Genomic DNA, 22386 nt, shown 5'->3' on the forward strand with positions numbered 1-22386 from the left:
TGTTTTATTGCGGGAGCATAATTCAGACGCACTCCCCGCGACACGGTGAGCCAGTTTAATATATTTGGCCTGAAAGTTATGCGTTTGGTGCAGTATTTTGCATTCTCGAACAAACCAGGCGCACTATTTTGCTTTCTCGAACCAGTAGGCATCGTTGGCTTCTCGGGGCATCATTACGACTGAGGTTTGTAAGCGTAGCTCGACTTTGCAGTCCTGTACAATCTCACGAACCAGACGCTGGAACGATAGCCTACAGATTAGTTGCCCTTTAGTTGGGGCGAAATTCTTGCAGGGCGACAGTTCCGATGAGTCACCAGTAGCTGGGGCACTGTTTCCGTCCATCGCCATTGCCAACTGCTTTCCTTCGGTGGACTGGCTGCTTGCTAGTGCTTGAACGAATACGAATGATGAGAAAAACCGACTGACCAATATTCATATATAAACACACGAGAAAGCACTACTATCGCTCTCTCGCTCGTTTTCGTTCCATTCCTGCGCCTTTCCTTTCCGTTCGGCTACCAATACTAGCATAACCAAAACGAATATTCTGTCTTTCCATCGCCTTCAATGTAGTGGCCAGTGCTAGCAAACTTGCATGTTCAGTTTTTCAATAACAACATTCAAACAATATTTTCAAAGAATGTTACAGATTTGAAAAGAAGGAAGGAAAATATTTTCACAAATTTAAATTCTTTTGTGTTATTTGTTAGCGCTGATAAAGGCTATTTAGTTTGCTACTAGCAAGGAGCTGCACAAACAAATCGATTTATGCAGTTAATCAACGGAGGCTGCCAAAAAGTTCGAATAAAAGCATGCGACTAGTGTACTTTGCACGTTCTATATTTTATCAATACTAGAGAGGATCGATAAAATAATTCAAAGTGTAATAGCAACATGCAATTGTGGCAACACTGGCCATGAGATGGTGGGGGAACATGCACATTCGTTTAAGTTATGATGGTATTAGCAGCAGAAAGGAATGGAAAAGCAGTGCACGAAAACGAGCGAGAGAGGATAATTTAAATTCTCTTTCTTTCGTTCCACACATCGTATTTCTTATATAGACGCTGGAACGATAGCCTACAGATTAGTTGCCCTTTAGTTGGGGCGAAATTCTTGCAGGGCGACAGTTCCGATGAGTCACCAGTAGCTGGGGCACTTTTTCGGACCGTCGTCATTGCCAACTGCTTTACTTCGGTGGACTGGCTGCTTGCTAGTACTTGAACGAATACGAATGAGAAAAACCGACCGACAGATATTTATATAATCGCGCTAATATGCACTACTATCGCTTTCTCGCTCGTTCTCGTGCCGTGCGTGAGCCTTTCCTTTCCGTCCGGCTTCTAATGGCCTAACCAAAGGAGTATGCCGTCTTTCCCCCACTAACTGCTCTCGTCAAGCAACCAAATACGAATAATCATAAAACAAACATGTAGTGGACCTATATATAAACTTTTCATTATTTTATTGTTCGGTTGGTCCACCATTTTGACGGCTCTGTGCGGGATGGGCTGAAAATTTTCACTTTTCCGAGTCGTTTTCGAAAGATTTTTCAAAACACAATTTTTTGTTATTAGTGCATGTTATACATACTTAAAATTTTAATACAGCATAGAGGAACATATTTTCAACAAATTGGCCTAAAAATCAAATCATTCTGTTAAGTATGATAAAAGTTATTAACGTTCAAAATCTGACGCGGTGCCGCAGCCGATATTTTGAAACGGGACCCCTATATTGAAAGCTTAAATGTATTCTACATTAAAAGTAATCTATGCAAGTTTTTAGCTCAATCGGACATCATTAAGGGGGTGCTGCGTTTGAATATTGTTTTCATAATATAAGAAAAAATCCAAAGGGGGAGTACATGAAATGTTGAAAATCGAAAAAAAAAAATTGAAATATGTCTGAAAATAGCATGAAGCATCAGCATCAAACGAAAACCGCTGAAAACAAATTATAATTTTTTTTAGATCCAAGGATATGGAAATTTTTGAAAAATGATTTGATAATCGAAAATTTTACTGTAAAGCCCTACGATTGAAAAAAAAAATTACCATCGAATTGGGCTTGGTAGCAGCACAAATAAAAAGATGGCAGGTATTTGTGGTTCCAACTAAATCACCGTGAAGGAGTATTTGAAAAAAAAAATGGAACGGGACTTCACAGTTTAAAACCAAAGCTTTGTGAAATTTTTGAAAATTTGCATCTTTTAAGTGAAATGGATATTTTTGATCGAATTTTTCCAACGTACTAGGCTTGGGAGCAGAACAAATAAAAAGATGGCGGAGATTTACGGTTCCAACTAAGTCACCGCACAGTGGTTTTTTTGCCAAAAACACGCGATTAATTATTTACACAAAAACGGTCAAGTTTAGATCAATAATGTCTTCTGAAAGTTTTATCAGTATTTCAAGACCTTTCTTCTGGTTTAGTACATTGAGTGATTAATCTCCCTAAAAGCGAGATATTTTTCTCATTTTTTTAAAATGTATAGATAATGAGATCATATGTTCTGCAATGTTGTAGAGCTACTTTTTGCGAACAACTTTGCTTAAGAGTCCAAAATTGTATATTCAATACTTGTGAAGTTATAGTGCCTTGTTTGTGGATGGCCCCTTAAAATCATTTTTTTAATATAACTTTTTTGGTATCGTACCTATGAATTTAGAATGTTCTACAAAGTTATTTGCGTCAATGTCATCCGCAACTCTTTAGAAGAACGTGCTTTTTCCAATAGCAATAACTTTTGAACGGGCAAAAACGGGCAACCAGCTATAGTTATAAACCTTAGTACAACAAATGAACTACAAAATCCAATGTATTCGATTTGTCTACTGTTGTCTCCGGTGCTGTTATGGACGATTTAGGAAGTGCTTTCCGCTGCTTAGTATGCATTTTTCATTAAGTGGAATTGTTCATCTGTTCCTCGCTGGATTCTCTTTTTACGTATGCGTGTGCAGGAAAGAAATTAAGAGAGAGAAAGAGAAAGAGAGAGAGAACAAGAGAGAGAAAGAAAGAGAGAGAGAAAGAAAGAGAGAGAGAGAGAGAGAGAGAGAGAGAGAAAGATTGTAGAGGACCGCTAAGCGCATAACTTCTGCGAAATCGCGCAAAAATCGCCTTCAAGAAAATTCTGTGTACTTGAGTTATGAGCACCCAAAGTCTTAAGAGTCTAAAAACATTAGTTACTGTGCGATTATGCTTGATCCACAGTCTTTTGAAATAAATACAAGACTTCTTGACTATTTGCATTATTCCAGCGGCAAAATCGGGCATATTATGTCCGTCAACGTTATAATATTGAAAGACTTGTTGAACTACAGAACCAATTTTCATACTTTCTCTCGCGGAAACCCAAAGGGAAAACAAGTGACGTTTATCAAGGGTACCTAAATAGTATAATGAGTGTACTTTTCAATAAACAAGAATACTAAGTATATAAAGAAATTATGTTTCAATCAATTACCTTACATTCCAACTGTACACATTTTGATGAAAATCCCTTTAAATTAGTATCGCTTAAAACGTTTCGTATCATTGAATGTACGAAAAAACGTGTACAGACACTCTCCCGCACACGTGACCGCGTCGAAGTTCGGGAATCTTCTAGTTTTGAGCATTACCCTTAGTAACAGTCAAGGATTGCTACATCTCGGAGCTGTGTAACACTGATTTTCTTAAAGGCGATTTCGTAGAAGTTATGCGCTTAGCGGTCCTCTCCAATCTCTCTCTTTTTCTCTCCCTCTTTCTTTCTCTCTCTTGTTCTCTCTCTTTCTCTTTCTCTCTCTTAATTTCTTTCCTGCACACGCATACGTAAAAAGAGAATCCAGCGAGGAACAGATGAACAATTCCACTTACTGAAAAATGCATACTAAACAGCGGAAAGCACTTCCTAAAGCGTCCATAACAGCACTGGAGACAACAGTAGACAAATGGAATACATTGGATTTTGTAGTTCATTTGTTGTACTAAGGTTTATAACTATAGCTGGTTGCCCGTTTTTGCCCGTTCAAAAGTTATTGCTATTGGAAAAAGCACTATTTTTTTCAAAAATTGCTAAATAACTTCGAAGATAGAAGAGCTAGAACAAAACGTTCTTCTAAAGAGTTGCGGATGACATTGACGCAAATAACTTTGTAGAACATTCTAAATTCATAGGTACGATACCAAAAAAGTTATATTAAAAAAATGATTTTAAGGGGCCATCCACAAACAAGGCACTATAACTTCACAAGTATTGAATATACAATTTTGGACTCTTAAGCAAAGTTGTTCGCAAAAAGTAGCTCTACAATATTGCAGAACATACGATCTCATTAACTATACATTTTAAAAAAATGAGAAAAATATCTCACTTTTAGGGAGATTAATCAATCAATGTACTAAACCAGAAGAAAGGTCTTAAAATACTGATAAAACTTTCAGAAGACATTATTGATCTAAACTTGACCGTTTTTGTGTAAATAATTAATCGCGTGTTTTTGGCAAAAAAAACCACTGTGCACCGTGGAGAAATTTTTGAAAAAATGGAACGGGACTTCACAGTTTATTATTATTGACCACTTGGAACAAACCACGGTTTGTCTTTTCGGAATTGATTTTCTTCTACATGAACCAAACATCGTAGTTTAACACAACTTTTTAATGTTTTTATAGCACGTTAAAGTCAAATTTTTATTGAGGATACGCATTTCTCAGAATTCGCAAATAAAAGATACAATTTCACGAAATTCTCCAGTTTTCTATCATTTAGATAATTCAGTGACAAGCCGGTCAGCTGACCCATAAGACCGCAATTGTGTGCAAATTTTTAACAATTTTTTCATACTTAATATATCTAAATTTTCAAAAAGCTGCGTCCTTCACTTCTTTTCCAAAAATCGCGTAAAACGGATGCAATTTGATTAATTTCCACAATCATTACTATTAAGTGCCTTCTTGCACTTATTGTCTACATAGAAACGGTTGAACAAACGCCAGAGGTTGAACTGGAAGGGCGATATTCTATTTCGAAATCTTTACTTCAACCGTATTACTGGTTTTTCACGACATTATATACAATATGTAAATATCATAACTGCTTGACTGAGACTGAGTATTACCTTTGCTGAGTTGCTTCAGTGTCACATTTGTTTATTTTTAACGCAACAAGAAAATAAATATTGAACCACACTAATGACGTTTTTTGATCTGCCCTAATGAACAGTAAATTTTTTTTTTTTCAAGATTTTGTAATGTCAAAAAACAAAGTCAGCACATTAAAATTGCTTGAAAAAACTTATTTGGTCAACAAAATAAAAATTTGTTGAGTCACCCTAATAAACAGTTAATTTTATTTACTATATTTTCCGATGTCAATAATGTATTCAACTTACCAAAACTACTTGAAACCACCTTTTTCGAACGATTAGAAAGTGGCGATCTACAATCTCTTCTATACCGGGCCACACTGTGGTATACGGTGTGGCCTGTTCTCAATCCATATTAATTTGATTTCTAAATATCATTTGTCAAATACACATGAAGGTGAAACTAGAATAACATCTAGTTTGGTATTTCAATCTTTGTTTTGAGTTATTTACATGTCTAGCGGTAATATGCTTGGCTTTGTTTGAGCTTCAACAAACACTTCGGTCGCGTTAGGGGACAACACTTCATATGCAACCGTTTGTATTCATTTTGGTGTTGTCCTCTAACGCAGCGTTTGCAACGGTCGTGAAAAAAATTTCATGAAAGCACAAAAATCTATGTATACAGTATTGTTCTGTGACTATCGATGATCAAATTTCTAGAACAAATAGGTGCTCTCAAGTTTGAGATAGAGCAGGTTTTTTTGATAAATACAAGTGTAGGTTGGAAAATCAATATTTTGCTCTATTGTCCCCTAACGCGACATTTTCACCTCTCAGAATGAAATGACAACCTGAAAAACACCGAACCCATAACATTAACGTTGTGTTAGGACTTTTAATGAATTCAATTAAGTGTTTTGAGCGTACATCATAGGATTTTTCAAACGACAAGCTGTTAACAGTTGCATAATGCGTGCAAACGTTATCCCCTAACGCTGGAATGGTTCTATATATAAAAATAAATTGGTTTCCGTGTGTCATCGCATAACTTAAGAGCGACATGACGGATTTCTTCGATTTTTGCGTTATTTTGTTGGTTATTTTCTGTTGAAGGTTCTTTGACATAAAAATCAAATATTGAAATTTTTCTAATCAACCTATTAGTGCAATGGTGTTTATCTCATATATGCACCTTTTACTGGATATCTCTATATACAAGAATTAAATGGTTCCGTGTGTCATCGCATAACTCAAGAATGACATGCCGGATTTCTTCGATGTTTGCGTTATTTTATTGGCTATTTCCTGCGGAAGGTTCTTTGACATAAAAACCAAATATTGAAAAAATTTTAATCCACCTATTAGTGCAATTGTGTTTGGATTTTTCTTATATTATGAAAACAATATTCAAACGCAGCACCCCCTTAATGATGTCCGATTGAGCTAAAAACTTACATAGATTACTTTTTCGATTTAATAAGCATTTTATGTAAGACTTTATGCGATAATTTATGATGACCATTTTCATTGATACCTTGCCTCTTGAACACCCCTAGTTATCCATACAAACTTTGGTTTTAAACTGTGAAGCCCGGTTCCAATTTTTTTCAAAAATATCTTCACCAGGGGTTTCCTGGAACCCAAAACTTTCGCCATTTTTTTTTTGGTTCTTCTTCTCGATCGTGTGTTGAACAGTGTCAATTTGAAAGAATATTTAAGGCGGACAAGTGAGTGTTATTCCCTATGACCAAATTCTTCCATGCGCTCTCATACTTGTTTGCGTTCCATTCCATATCTTTTCGTTCCATTCCATATCTTGAACCCTGTTCTGAAATTGTTGATTTATTCTTAGATAGTTTATCCATTGATAGATGTAATAAATACTCGATTATTTTGTGATATTATAAGGTAGGCCTTCCCCTTAATGGCATAACCCCCCCCCCCCTCTCTTTCCACCCCTTAGGCCACTTATACCACTGCATGGCTGCGCTATTTCTGAAATAGGTAGCTTATAGCATTTCTGAAATAGGTAGCAAAGTATCTCTGCAGAAGGATTTACCGTAATGTAACGGAAAGCGTTAGGGGTCAACACTTCAACACACCCCTGTGAAAGAACGATTTCAAAGTTTGTTATATACAAATAGCACATTTTTAGAAAGGTATTGATGAGTACTAATAGATTATGAAAATATTTCATAGATATCGTGCATTGTTTTCGTGAAAAATTGAAAAAAAAACATGATTTTTGCATTAGGGGACAACGTTAATGGCATAACCCCTCCCCCCTCTCTCTCTCTTTCCACCCCTTAGGCCACTCATACCACTGCATGGCTGCGCTTTTTCTGAAATAGGTAGCTTATATCTTTGATGTCTATATCCTGTTCTGAAGGCTCCAAAGTATCTCTGCAGAAGGATTTACCGTAATGTAACGGAAAGCGTTAGGGGACAACACTTCAGTGCACCCCTGTGAAAGAACGATTTCAAAGTTTGTTATATACAAATAGCACATTTTTAGAAAGGTATTGATGAGTGCTAATAGATTCTGAAAATATTTCATAGATATCGTGCATTGTTTTCGTGAAAAATTGAAAAAAACACGATTTTTGCGTTAGGGGACAACGCAAAAATGGTCAATTTTTGCCCCCCTTTTATCCGGCAATACTTTCACTCAAAAAATCTGCGTCCAAAGATGAAATCTTTGTACAATATGTATACAATAAAATGGCATTTAAGATTACTCCAAATTAATTTCATTACGAGCATATCGGTGTGGCACGGGAAAATCTATTCAATTTTTAAAAACGAGTCTTAAATGTATTACTGGTTTTATTGACGAGCGTCATGAAATTCTTTTAAAAAATTTATATATATCAATGATTTGGGAGCCTTAAACCTATACCAACATATTTCAGAACAACTTTTACTTATATTAGCAGATTTATTTTCATGAGGTAAGCGATACAAGTGCGTGGAATGTGTCTTGAGCAAATAGTTGATCGCTAATCCTCAGTCCTTATCGGTTTATCGGTCCTTGTTCGCCAATCGCCACCGGTTGCGTCGCCGGCGAACCGTCGTTTTGAGGTTAACTCCCTCACGTGGCAATGTCGTACCGTCCGAGCGGCTTTCTGACTTCGATGGCCCGTCACCAGTATTTCGCCAACGCTTACCGAGTCGCGTGCAATCGTTCGTTGTTGGCCTGATTTGTCCCCTTCACTGGACAATCATCGAATCACTCCGGGTTGTTTTCCGGCCGTTTATACTTTCCGCGGCACTAACTTCTTGGTGAAAAACTGCCACATCGGTGGTCTGCTATTTTCTGACGTTACTACTTCCTCACGTCAAACAAGATTTTCTTCGACGACGGGTGGTATGCGTGTGTATTGCGCTGACAGTTGCTGCTGTCTGATCGATGCAGGGTTGCTTCGTTGTTGGCGTGCGTGGCGACATCTGCCTCTCATTTTGCAAGCAATTCATTTGTTTCTGTACTATACGGTATCTTAGGGCTTATATAAATATATATATATATATATATATATATATATATATATATATATATATATATATATATATATATATATATATATATATATATATATATATATATATATATATATATATATATATATATATATATATATATATATATATATATATATATATATATATATATATATATATATATATATATATATATATATATATATATATATGAGATCATAATACATCCGTACAAGTTTTAACGCACAATGTACTACAAAGGAAGAACTGCAACTTTGAAGCAATGCATCCGATTTGAGCATTAGCATTATGTCGAATACATAATCACTGACATTTTTATTTTTATTTTACAGGTCTTCCACATATGTGATGAGGGCAAAAAAATATCATTCCTGTGTCCCAACGGTACCATATTTCGACAGTTGGATCTGATTTGTGATTGGTGGTTCAAAGTTGATTGTGCAGCAGCACCCAATCACTACGCCGAAAGTTCAGAGATGCTTACTCAAGCTCAGCGGGCTAGGATTCAGAGTAGACATCCCATCCCACAACCCATAACATCACCAGAGCATCTTTCACTTAACATACAACGCAAACACGCTTTTCTCAATAAACAATTGGGAACTAATTTAAACGCACTCGAATTCAATCGTCGCATGGACACCATCGTGGAACAATCAGATGAAAGTATCGACTTTGAGGACATTTCTTTAAAACGAAATAATGTTAGAAATAACGAAAGCTCTAGAAATATTAAAACAAACTCAGAGGAAATCCAAGCAACAGATGAAACGGTTGCGTTTGCACGTAGTGGTAAGAAACTAAATGGGTACAACTATCCATTGCCAGAGAAAAATTTGGATAACTTGAACTATAAATCTGACGCTAATAGTTATGACAGACCTGCAAAATTTATTAATAGAAACGAAAAGGAATTATATCGAACTGCAAAAGTTCTAGATAATAGCGGGGGTATTGGTTTTAAAAATTCCTTTAATTTTGATGCTAAACCGTTTATCACTAGAGCTACTGAAATTCCGATGACATCTACTACAACTAGGCAGCAAACGATAAGAGCAACAACGTCTTCCTCAGTCAACCGCGGGAGTACGACGCATCAAACTAGTACACTAAATCAGAAAACTGATCGCAAACCGGCATTCAATATTGAATTGCGTAATTCTCAGCCACATCCCAGTTCTAATTCAGAGAATTCGAATTTCCCCGCCTACACAACGGCGAGAAAGCTAAGTACAAAGGCAAAGGACAAGCCATTCTACACCCCCACTATTCCAGCTGTAACCAATAAAGTAGTTACAGAAAATACCACTCCTAGTATACAAGCATCGCCTACTGTTTCAGGGGCTGTGGAACATGCTTTAAAAATGATGAAAACATTACAAGATCTCGAGATATCAGAAATTGTATTGGAAAATCGACCTGGAGTGGACGTGCCTCCTTCATCGGGACCCAATGCATTGCACTCATTAGCCCTATATTTTGCAAACGATTCAGGAAGAGATGTAACAACAATAACAACCACAACAACAATTAGCCCAATAACAACGGGTACACGAACGGAAGGCCTTGAACCAAAGGACAATCAGCATTCTATAAGCCCTTCATTACTCAGCAAAAAAACGATCGATAAATACCAACAACTATTCGATTCAAAGGATTCTGGTCCTACTACAGAATCTTTGAGATTTCAGACACGTATTGAAGATGAATCAGGAAACGATCTTGATGGACAATTTTCAAGACACCCTATATTCGGCTCTTCCGGATCACCACAAATTCGGGAACTGGCGCAAGTATTTACACATGCATTATCTGCTTATCTACAAGATCCAGAGTCATTCCGCCGTATTTTGACTGAAATCAGACCAAAGGGACCTACTTATTTCAGATTATCTAATCAAATCGATAACAGAATATACAAAAATGAAGATATTTCAACAGAAGAAGCGACATACTTTTCCTCACGTCAGCAAATAACTCCAGCTCCACGAACGGTTACAGATGATTTAGAAGTTCTTGACTTTTCCGATATAACGTTGCCAACCACTGTGAAAAGGGAAACCACAAGTGGGAATTTAGAGGTAACAACAGAAATTCCATCTACAACAACGTTTGCGCAGTTCATGGTGAATTTGGAACCTAGCAACACCCATAACAAATCTCCAGCTTCCAATTTAATAATTGATAACATAAGAAAAACTGGCGCTACTTATATTGAACGTCAATCGAAATCACTGAAAAATATAAACACAGAGAGCAAAAATGAGTTGGCTGATGAAGTAAACGAAGAATTAGGAACTCTTAAGCCACCAGCTTTTAAAGTAGTTGAAAGTGTCGAAGACCTCGGGGATAAACATGATAATAATAGTTACTTTCCAATCAATAGAGGACACCAACTAAACTCAACTCCCGTTCCTTACGGTAAGAATATTAAGCCAGCGAATAGTACTGATACATACCCGACCGCACTTTTTGATACCCAAGCAGTACCGCTTCGTTGGGGAGAAGAACTAACTCCAATTACTACTTCTACGGATTCCTCTCCAACAGTATGCTTCGAACTTCTGCCACCTCAGAGCCAAAAGTTAGCTAACCAGCCAAGTGTCGTATTCTTGCCACCAGATCGGGAAGATATCTTAGACGATGACGAGCAGTTACAACGAGCTCAGAGTCAGTCTATTATCACAAAACGAAATCAAGTCGAAGCAGGAAAACAGGCTAAAACTATTTACAATTTTCTTAGTTTGGACAATGCGTTGCACCAAAACAAACGAATTACTTCGACAATCCCGCAAATTTCGAATTCAACACCGGTTCCAAGTGTGACAAAAGGGCATTACATTACAAAACAGTTTTCAAATGAGAAAATCAACGAAACTACTACTCCATTCCCTGACATCATTACTGCGTCTATTCCAGATACAGGGAAAATAGCCCCCAATTCGAAAACAACGCTATCTTATACAGTTTTTCTTGATCCACTCACCATCAATGATGGTCTTATGGATACTGAAGAAGATGCCAAAACGACTGTTTTGAATGCACTCACGTATCTCCCACGAAATCAGAAAAAATCGACTAGTACTTTGATTACTTCAACTACACCAACTAGTGCGGAGTTGCCTTTAATAACCAGTTCTACGCTGTCTACCAAACGTCGTGGGAAAAGCGGCATACATAGTAGATTGAGTGAAGAAGAATCTAATGAAAATGAGCTTATGGATACGATGCAAAGAAAGGCAAACCAAATGTTTGGGGATTTAAATGACTTAGAAGCAAACCACCTAATGAATGTAATGAAAACAGCAGACACAAACAAATCGGTTAGAAGGCTCATACTATTACTTATTCAAACATGCGATGACGATTATAACAAAACTGTGGAGGATTCAAGAAAAGCTTTACTCAATGCACTAATAAAAATGGATAGCCAAGAAAATGATAGCAGTGAGATTCGAATTGTGACCACTAGAACTAACAAAAAAGAACGAAACCTAAAAAAAGTAACTTCAACTGCTTCAACGCCAATTACAGCAAATCACGATGTACAGTTGGAAAAACTTACAGGACTAACTGCAACTTCGGATTTAAAAAACAGGGAAAGTTTTGAAACAACTACTTCGGCAGCTGAAGATGTAAAATCAACTATTTTGGATCTATCATATGAGGCATCAACCAAACTATTAGATGTTAGATACAACAGCGATGAGTCTGATATAAGTACACCGATAATAAGTTTGTTTCCAGAACAATATACAACAACAAGCATTCCAACCACAACAACCGATTATGATACAACAACTGCAGCTTTGACTACAACCGACCTATCAAGTACTATGGACATTTCAACCACCGACAAGGTATCCAACGAGTTCACAACGGTCATTCCTGTAAAATCTTCACGTTTGAATATTATCTCCGGTAACCGTGTTCAAAAAAGTTTAGGAACAGCAACTGATTATGTTGTAGAATCGAATAAAAAATATTCGAATCATAATTCAGACACCAGAGCTTTGGAACTACTAAGATCGCTGTATTCATTAGCATCGCGATGGGGATGAATGAGAATTTATTCGAGGATGTGAGTCTCCTGACCATCTGTTACTTAAATTCTTTATCGCATTTAGAGACAATGCGACAGCTGTTGTAAAATAAATTGTTCAGTTATAAATCATAAACCCATAGAATAGAACTACTCGTTTCTAAAAATTGTCTCATTTCCGAAAACGTGCGCATCTATTTTGATATCTGTCATCTAGATGAGAATGTATAAAAAGTGCTTTGAATATTTTGAAATTGTTAGAACACGACTCTATTTTGTTAATTACTCGGCCTACAATTAACTTATTGTATGTATATCCGACCAACAATAATTGTTTTTCCTCGGGTTCGGATACATCACATAGCATGTAATGCATATTATAGAGCCTTATTGCATGAATGAGTATATTTGAGCCAATGCGTTAAACCAGTGGCTTTCAACGTTTTTTGTTCACTGTATTCCTGCATTGATATCAAAATATTGATTCCTATCACGTACCCCTTTCTAAAAATTGCTTACCATCATTACCCAGCCAGAAAAGATTTTCAACTAAATGAACACGATACATTTTTCAATAAGAAACCTGTTCCTGAGTTTCATCCAGCATCTCAGTTCTTGACATGCGAGACAATATATAAAAACAAATATTCGATGAGAATTTTAGGATACCATGTCAAAATTTACCCCGCATGGTTCACTCCCTATAATAGCCTAATTTACCCCTGGGATTGTGATCCTCTGATTGTACACTTTTTAACAGGTTTCAGCCTCCGCTAGTTAGACTGACTGTCCAACTAAAAATATCTATCTCGAACCTACCAAATTTACTTGGGCAAACAAACTGACAACAGTTTTCGTTTAATTCGTTTATTTGACATGGCACGATGTAACTTAAAGGAGTTGTGTTTCTTTTGATTGTACGTCGATTCCCGGTTTACCATTTCCCGGAAAACCATTTTCCGGAATGTCATTTCCCAGAAAACCATTACTCGGAATGTACCATTTCCCGGAAAACCTTTTCCGGGAATGTGCCATCTCCCAGAATATCATTTCCCGGAATGTACCATTTCCCGGAATACTATTTCCCGGAATGTACCATTTCCCGGAATACCATTACCCGGAATGTACTTTTTCTCGGTAATTATTTATACTATTGAAATCTAAAGTAAACATGTAATTTGAACTTTAAGAACAAATCCAGAGCTATGTTGACTTACATATATGGTATTCTATAGCATTTTTCGTTTGGTAGGAGTCATTCCATTTACGTATATTTAGATGGAACACCGAGAGAGCTACCAACTTTTAAACTAAACTAACCTATTCTCCTCTATTCATTATTTCACATTATTCCGCGACAAATAAAATTTGCAATCAAGATATGATAAGCTTTATAGATATTGATTGACTCTGCTGGAATCAAACATGATGACATTCTTCTGCTTTCCAAGTTTTTGTTTGGTTCGCTTAACACCTTATCTTTGCTCTCTGATCATATTAATAAAAAACAAGCTCTCATAAACCAATAAAGTACCAGAAAACAGATTATGCTTAAAAAAGGCAAAGTCTCAAAGAAGATTGTTATGAATTAATAATTTCCAAAAAAAAGTACTCAAATTTTAAAGAAGACAAATTCAAAAATATTTTTCATGATTTGCTCATCTCCAAAAGAAGGCGAATAAGCTCATAGAATAACAATTATAATTCAAAAAGTTATAACCCCATAGAAAATCCTCCCGATTTTCCCACCGACTAAATCGACTTGCGTCGGCACAATCGGCCGACTATGCCACCAATTAATCGGTCGATTGTTACACCGACTCTTATGGGTGTTTAACATGGACGTCAGTCGACTCAACAACCGATTAAATATGACAGACGAAATCTGTTGAAATCGGTCTGTTTCAACCAATTAAATCGATCGATTAGTTGATAGTTTAAAACTGGAACCAGATTCACACAGATTAAATCTGGCGATTAATATGGTGACGAAAATTGTCCACCGACGAAACCCAACTTGGTCGTTTAATTAATCTGTCGACCTCGATGCACCCATTTACGTCGGTCGACTGTGAAATTTATAAACTGTCAAATTTTCTATGGGGAAGGTATGTTAGGACCACTAGTACATAAATCCAATAAAACACCAAGAATATTTTGAAAGAGTACTTAAAAGAATGTGAAACTACATAGAAATAGAAAGTACATATAAATCAAAAACATGCCAAAAATAACGACAAGGAAGCATGCATGTATAAGAAAGAAAAACCGCAAATTTTTTAGAAGCATAATCCATAAAAATCCCAAAATAAATATATCTGAAGCATTGTTTATATGTTATTCTAATTCAATAAAATTCCAAACATATTTCCAAACTACTTTTTATGTTCTAAAGTAGAGAGAATTTCGTATTTTGCATGACATTTGCTGCGTAGCAAGTGTAATCAAAATGAATGGTGGCAAGGTACGTAGTTTAATTTATTTTCCGGGAAATGGTATTCCGCGAAATGGTTTTCCGGGAAATGGAACATTCTGGGAAATGGTTTTTCCGGGAAATGGTACATTCCGAGAAATGGTTTTCTGGGAAATGGTACATTCCGGGAAATGGTTTTCCGGGAAATAGTACATTCTGGGATATGGTTTTCCGGAATATGGTATATCGGGAAATGGTATTCCGCGAAATGACGTACAACCGTTTCTTTTAATTATTTAAAACAAATAAACGATAATATTATTCTGTGTCTATCGCAATTTACCAGTACGTGCGGAGATTGTTTCCACAGCAGTGGAGCAACATCTGATAGTGCCAGAGGATCATTTGGTCAGCTCCTTTGGTTGTTGTTTTCGTCGTTACTGGTGTCATATTCGAACGATCGAAAATAAAAGTCGCAAGGATGCTTTACAAAACCCATTAAAATATTTTAGAATGTATAAATCGAATATAAAAATCAAGCGTAAAATCGGACAGGGGGCCTTCAGCATAAGAATTACTTAGAAAGTTCTCACCCGAAAAAGAACGCAAGGATTAACCTCCAGTATAATTCTCTCGCAGGAAAATCCGTATAACGTTACCTTCAAGATTAAAACTCGAATAAAAAAGATGGGTGGGTAATGTCTAGGACATAACCGGAGTGTCGTGACTACTCGTTTGACTTGTAATTCAAATCGAATGATACTCAATGAAATATGTGGGAATGTTTCAAGTTATTCTTTATAATAATTATGGTGGTTCTGAAAAGAACCTTTGTTGTTGGCGTCTGCGTTGATAGGGGATGCGCTGGATTCTAAGCTCGTTGAGACATTCATTCATGAAATGAACAATTTTCTTGCTTTGAAATATCAATGTTAAAATCTCTCGAAACAACCATCGGAATCTTTTCCGTACAGAAATGAACATGCTTAGCGAAAAACTAGGGGCGGGTAATGTCCGGGACATAACCGCGATGCTCATATTCTTAAAATTCTGCTTGTATCTCCTTCAAATGGCTAAATTTTGCGCATTAAGTTCGATTCACCGGGCTCAGTGAAATTTTCCTGGGGATCCCGTTCGTTAGTATATTCAGCAAAACAATTTTATTACCGAGTTATCCGCGTTGAATACAGGTCAATAATTTCATATAATGATTTCAACATGCAGACAATGTACATGTATGACAGGTGGGAGTGTTCTGAAGTGGTTTTAGTGGAGGTAACAATATAAAATCATGTATTGGACATTTTACAATGATTCTCCTTAACCCTGCAAAACCACGTGGTTGGCAGCAGAGGGTTAAGTTGTTTGGAAGAGATGACAGTTAATATATGATAACTAAAAATATAAAATTGTTCTATAAATTGCAAAGTTATTGCCGCGTTGACCTGAAAATTTGTCATTTCATTCATAAAGGAACAATCATTGAAATTATGTCAATTTATGCTTTGCAAGATTTGAAATAACTTCGAAGTGTGGTCACGACACCCCTGTTATGTCATATACATTACCAACCCATCTTTTTCCATTTTGCCTTTGTCCTAATAAGGACGGTTTGTGGATAACTATGTTGATACAAGACGGGAATCTTTTAAAACAATTCAAACCTTGCAGACGATTGTTTTTACTGCGTACATCCATACGATCTTTCCCCTTTCGCAGCTCACGCCGAATGAGCACACTTTTCATCAAGCTGTTCCTATTTATTGACTTTACAATGCAGATGGAAGGACGTCCTTTTGTTCGATAAATGAAAATATTTTCATCATTCGTTTTGGTGTAGCTTTCGCTTAGTGGCAGAGTTGCCACATTCACTGATTTTCTTGGAAGGATTTGCAAAAACCTTCGGGTTTGTAGATTGGAAAAACATTTTCTTATGATTCACTGGTAAAAGTACAGAATTACCAAGCGCAAACTTAATACTAGTTAATAAAAGAAACTTTCTAATTAAATTCTTTTTCCATTTTGCCTTTGTCCTAATAAGGACGGTTTGTGGATAACTATGTTGATTCAAGACGGGAATCTTTTAAAACAATTCAAACCTTGCCGACGATTGTTTTTACTGCGTACATCCGTACGATCTTTCCCCTTTCGCAGCTCACACCGAATGAGCACGGTTTTCATCATGGTGTTCCTATTTATTGACTTTACAATGCAGATGGAAGGACGTCCTTTTGTTCGATAAATGAAAATATTTTCATCATTCGTTTTGGTGTAGCTTTCGCTTAGTGGTAGAGTTGCCACATTCACTGATTTTTTTGGAAGGATTTGCAAAAACCTTCGGGTTTGTAGATTAGAAAAACATTTTCTGATTCACTGGTAAAAGTACAGAATTACCAAGCGCAAACTTAATACTAGTTAATAAAAGAAACTTTCTAATTAAATTCTTTTTCCATTTTGCCTTCGTCCTAATAAGGTTTGTGGATAACTATGTTGATACAAGACGGGAATCTTTTAAAACAATTCAAACCTTGCAGACGATTGTTTTTACTGCGTACATCCATACGATCTTTCCCCTTTCGCAGCTCACGCCGAATGAGCACACTTTTCATCAAGCTGTTCCTATTTATTGACTTTACAATGCAGATGGAAGGACGTCCTTTTGTTCGATAAATGAAAATATTTTCATCATTCGTTTTGGTGTAGCTTTCGCTTAGTGGCAGAGTTGCCACATTCACTGATTTTCTTGGAAGGATTTGCAAAAACCTTCGGGTTTGTAGATTGAAAAAACATTTTCTTATGATTCACTGGTAAAAATACAGAATTACCAAGCGCAAACTTAATACTAGTTAATAAAAGAAACTTCCTAATTAAATTCTTTTTCCATTTTGCCTTTGTCCTAATAAGGACGGTTTGTGGATAACTATGTTGATTCAAGACGGGAATCTTTTAAAACAATTCAAACCTTGCCGACGATTGTTTTTACTGCGTACATCCGTACGATCTTTCCCCTTTCGCAGCTCACACCGAATGAGCACGGTTTTCATCATGGTGTTCCTATTTATTGACTTTACAATGCAGATGGAAGGACGTCCTTTTGTTCGATAAATGAAAATATTTTCATCATTCGTTTTGGTGTAGCTTTCGCTTAGTGGTAGAGTTGCCACATTCACTGATTTTCTTGGAAGGATTTGCAAAAACCTTCGGGTTTGTAGATTAGAAAAACATTTTCTGATTAACTGGTAAAAGTACAGAATTACCAAGCGCAAACTTAATACCAGTTAATAAAAGAAACTTTCTAATTAATTTCATTAATAATTCATTCTGTATTCGTCCTAATAAGGACGGTTTGTAGATAACTATGTTGATACAAGACAGGAATCTTTTAAAACAATTACAACCTTGCCGACGATTGTTTTTACTGCGTACATCCATACGATCTTTCCCCTTTCGCAGCTCACACCGAATGAGTACGCTTTGCAGCCTTCGATGTTTTGGTGGCATTTTTAGTGGCAGTTACTACCGCCTTTTCAGTGACTGCGTTTCTTAGCCTTTGGCTTTTTGGACTTCTCACCGCCACCACCTCCACCAACGTTTTTCTTCTTCTCTCCGATGGTAGCTGATTTGATTGGTCGTTCGATGTAGCTTCTCACGACCACGCACGTCTGTTATGCACTGCGTCTTACACACGTCTGGCTTTGAGAAAAGCTGCGACACCCCTATTTATAGGTTTTATCATTAATGTTGATTTCATTTAAAGTAGTTTTCGAACTATTTAAACAAATTTTATATAGCAAAGAACGTATCGGTAGCAAGCAATGAACGTTTTCCTTCCGATTTATGAAACAAGATTGGCAATCCGTTTTGTAGAAGAAAAGTTAATAAGGTTCAAAATGTACGTAACGCTTTCGCTAATATGCACTACTATCGCTTTCTCGCTCGTTCTCGTGGCGTGCATGAGCCTTTCCTTTCCGTCCGACTTCTAATGGCTTAACCAAAATTAATATCCCGGCTTTCCCCCACCAACTGCTCTTGTCAAGCAACCCAATACAAATAAACATAGGAACAAACATGTAGTGGACCTTTATATAAACTTTTCATTATTTTATTGTTCATTTGCTGCACCATTTTGACGGCTCTGTGCGGGATGGGCTGAAAATTTTCACTTTTCCGAGTCGTTTTCGAAAGATTTTTCAAAGCACTATTTTTCCGTTGACAATGAATATCCTACATATTCCAAAATTTAATACAACATTGGTACAAATATTTTCGACAAAATGCCGAAGAAATTGATTAAATCCATTCAGTACAACAAAAGATATAAGCGTTCAAAATCTTACATCATATTTCTTCCGAAATTTTGAAAAGGGGCCCCTATATTGAAAGGTAAGTCGTTAGTCACGACAAAAGTCTTTTATAAGAATCGAATATATTTTTTGGGGTCTTTATACTGAAGGTTTTTTTAATCGGCTCTTATATCGAATAGCTCCTGTGCGATTCTTACGGTTGAAGTTTATATCCTATTTTTAGATTCTAATATATTTAAAATGGGTTTTACGAAGCATGTTCTGTTTTTGTGATTTTTATTTTCGGTGTCTTATTTAGTCCGCTGCCAAATATTCTAGCTCATTTTATATAATATAAATAAATTTTATGCAGCCAACAATAGTCATAGTAACTCTGACTAGTGAAAATCAGAATAATAATGCCCAAGACAATGTTATCCTACCGTAAAACGGAGGAACATTGGTCATTTTTCTAAAAATTTTCGAAAAACTTTCTTCAACTTAAGTAGATATAACAATTTGCATTTTTCAAACAAGTACTATTACTCATAGAAATGAGAGGTAACGCTCCAAATGTTGTGTAAATTGCATATCTGCTGGCAATTTTATGGTCCTAAATTATGACGTCTCGGACGACAACAAAATTTCCTAGAAGGATACTGCTAACTTTTATCACTTTTTCAGGAAAAGAGTCCAAATTAAATAGTTGACAACAAAATTCTCGTATTTTTTAATTGGATAAAGTTGGATCGTAGTGTAAGTACACTAGATTACAAGAAAAATGAAGCTGCGAGAAAAGGGTATTTTCTAGATTAATTTTGGGTTTCTGAACACGAAAACAATATTCTTTTTTTTGTTTAAAGAAGCGATTTTGTGATTTTCTCAAAAAGCTTGTTTTTGAGTACTTTTTTAGTTTTAGTTAATTCGATCAATATTCAGGTTGAAAGGTGCTGAGATGCCCTTTCCAAAAACATGTGTCGATGTGTCGATCATACGTAAAATTTTTAGTGTTGCCAGCGACCCAAGTTTTAAAAAAAGTTAATTTTGACCGTATTTAAAAGTTACTTATTTTTTATTGATTTTTTTTACAGCAAAACAAATTTTTGTTCGGACTTTTTAGAATCTAAGATTACAGATAATTTATTAACGTTAATTTGAAGTCTAATATCATCAACATCGGATGAAAAATGTTGATGCTATGGCACATCGAGCGAAAATAAAATTTTGTTATTTTAGTAGACGCTGCCCTGGTGCGGCGGTTCAGAGGATGTAGCACTGGTCTCATAAGCAGGTCGTCAAATATTCAAGCCCCTATAGGAAAGGGTGATGTTCTGTAAACTAAGAATCGGCTGCGAAGTCTGTTGAAGCAGAAGGCGAAAATTCCTCTAAGAGCTTATTCTGCCAAGGCTTTATAATAACAAGACGTTGACGAAATGTGTATCTTCTAGAGTTTGCATCCAGCAATTGTCACCAATCATGCCTTTGTATCAGAAGCTCTCATATCGCTTTTCAATTGCTGCAATGTCCTGATGGAATATTTCACCAAACACGATACGCATTCCGACTTAGGGGTCCAACGCTCATTTACGAATTCAGCTACGAATAACTAATGTAAGAACTTTTACGGTCAACTGGTTTCTGGAACGATTGTTAACCCTCCGGAAGTAGCGCTTATGCCCCATTGAACGAGCAGCCGCTGGGACCCTAAGACGATTTCGCTAGATTTTCAGAGCAGCGTACACTCAGTGTACTAGCACGACTGCCGGAAGGTTAAATATGTACTCACCACACACAATACAAAACTTTTCTAACGAATATTTGCACATTTTAAAAAGAGCACTTAGTTGTACAATGCATTTTTCATTCAATTTTTGTGACCATTGGCTTGAAATTTATATAAATATCACATTAGTTTCTAAGAATTTTTTTTCTTTCCATGATTTGTTATAAAAATTAACTAGAAATTGCATTTTTTTAAAGTCGAAAATTAGATTTGTTTTACTTTGGTCGCTTGTAATCATAATATATGTAAATTTGATCTACGCTTATTATAAATTTTCGGAAAGGGCACATCAATACCTTTCGTACTGTAAGCTCTTGTTTCGATCGGATCCTTTTTGAACGAAATATCAACAAATAATTAAAAGCAGTGACCAAAAACATATTTTTCAAAATAATCTCGAAAATGTTTCTTTGAACAAAATCTACTTTGTTTTTGTATTGAGCGACCCAAAATTGACTTCATATTAATCTAGAAAACACTTTTTCACGTAACTTAATTTTTCTTGTAAACTAGTGTAATCTTATTTAAGATCAAAAGCGACATGTGAAAAACACAACAATTTTCACTCGGTGCTTAATAACATCAACAGTTTTTATCGGATTTTCTAGTAAAGTTTGTCTGTCACATAAGACTTTGAAAGATTTTTTTGCTGAATTCCTTTTTTTTTAAATTCAACTAAAAATGAGTTATCCTGCAAAAAAATATTTTTTTGACTTTGGTTGCTCTTTACCCTAAATTGTTGATGTTAATTCCAAACATGATATACATTTTTACCTTTCGAATGGTTAATCGGATGATTTGTTCCTGAGATATTGACCAATAACTGCAAAAGTGCCCAAAAAGATGTTTTTCAAAAAATCTCAACAACGGTTCTTTGAAAAAGAAAATGGATATGATTTTCGTGTTCAGCGACTCAAAATTGACTTAGAAAACACCTTTATTCTTAACTTCATGCAAACACCCCAAAATTTGTAAACTAGTGTTATTGGACAAAAATATTTACGATTTTTAAAAAAACTGATCAGTTCAGTTGAAGTTGATTAAAACCATTAATATACGAGCGATCGTTTGGACAGATGGGAGTTGTGTGTCATTTTCAATTCAAATTTGTGTTTGTAAAAGGTACAAAATGACGGAATAATCGTTGCTGATATACACTAAATATGTTTAGAATATGGTTTGTTTTTTGTTTCGAAGATATTGTTAGAATCATCTTATTGTACCTTACTGAAAAAAGTCTCATTTGTTCAAAATTTCCCTGGTGATCAAAGATA

The 22386-nt window shown here is 36.0% G+C and overlaps 1 protein-coding gene across 2 annotated transcripts in view; it reads left to right on the forward strand.

The window, feature by feature from the left end:
• Nucleotides 1–12916, forward strand: part of LOC131693279 (mucin-4-like) — a 596199-nt gene extending 583283 nt beyond the window's left edge. For both annotated transcript variants that reach the window (XM_058980988.1, XM_058980989.1), the window contains exon 5: nt 8924–12916. In XM_058980988.1, coding sequence (XP_058836971.1) covers nt 8924–12652 — 3729 coding nt within the window. In that variant the 3' untranslated portion in view covers nt 12653–12916. The remainder of the gene's footprint in view (nt 1–8923) is intronic.
• Nucleotides 12917–22386: the final 9470 nt, after the last annotated feature.

This window comes from Topomyia yanbarensis, chromosome 3 (genome assembly GCF_030247195.1).
Source record: "Topomyia yanbarensis strain Yona2022 chromosome 3, ASM3024719v1, whole genome shotgun sequence".
Lineage (NCBI taxonomy): Eukaryota > Metazoa > Arthropoda > Insecta > Diptera > Culicidae > Topomyia > Topomyia yanbarensis.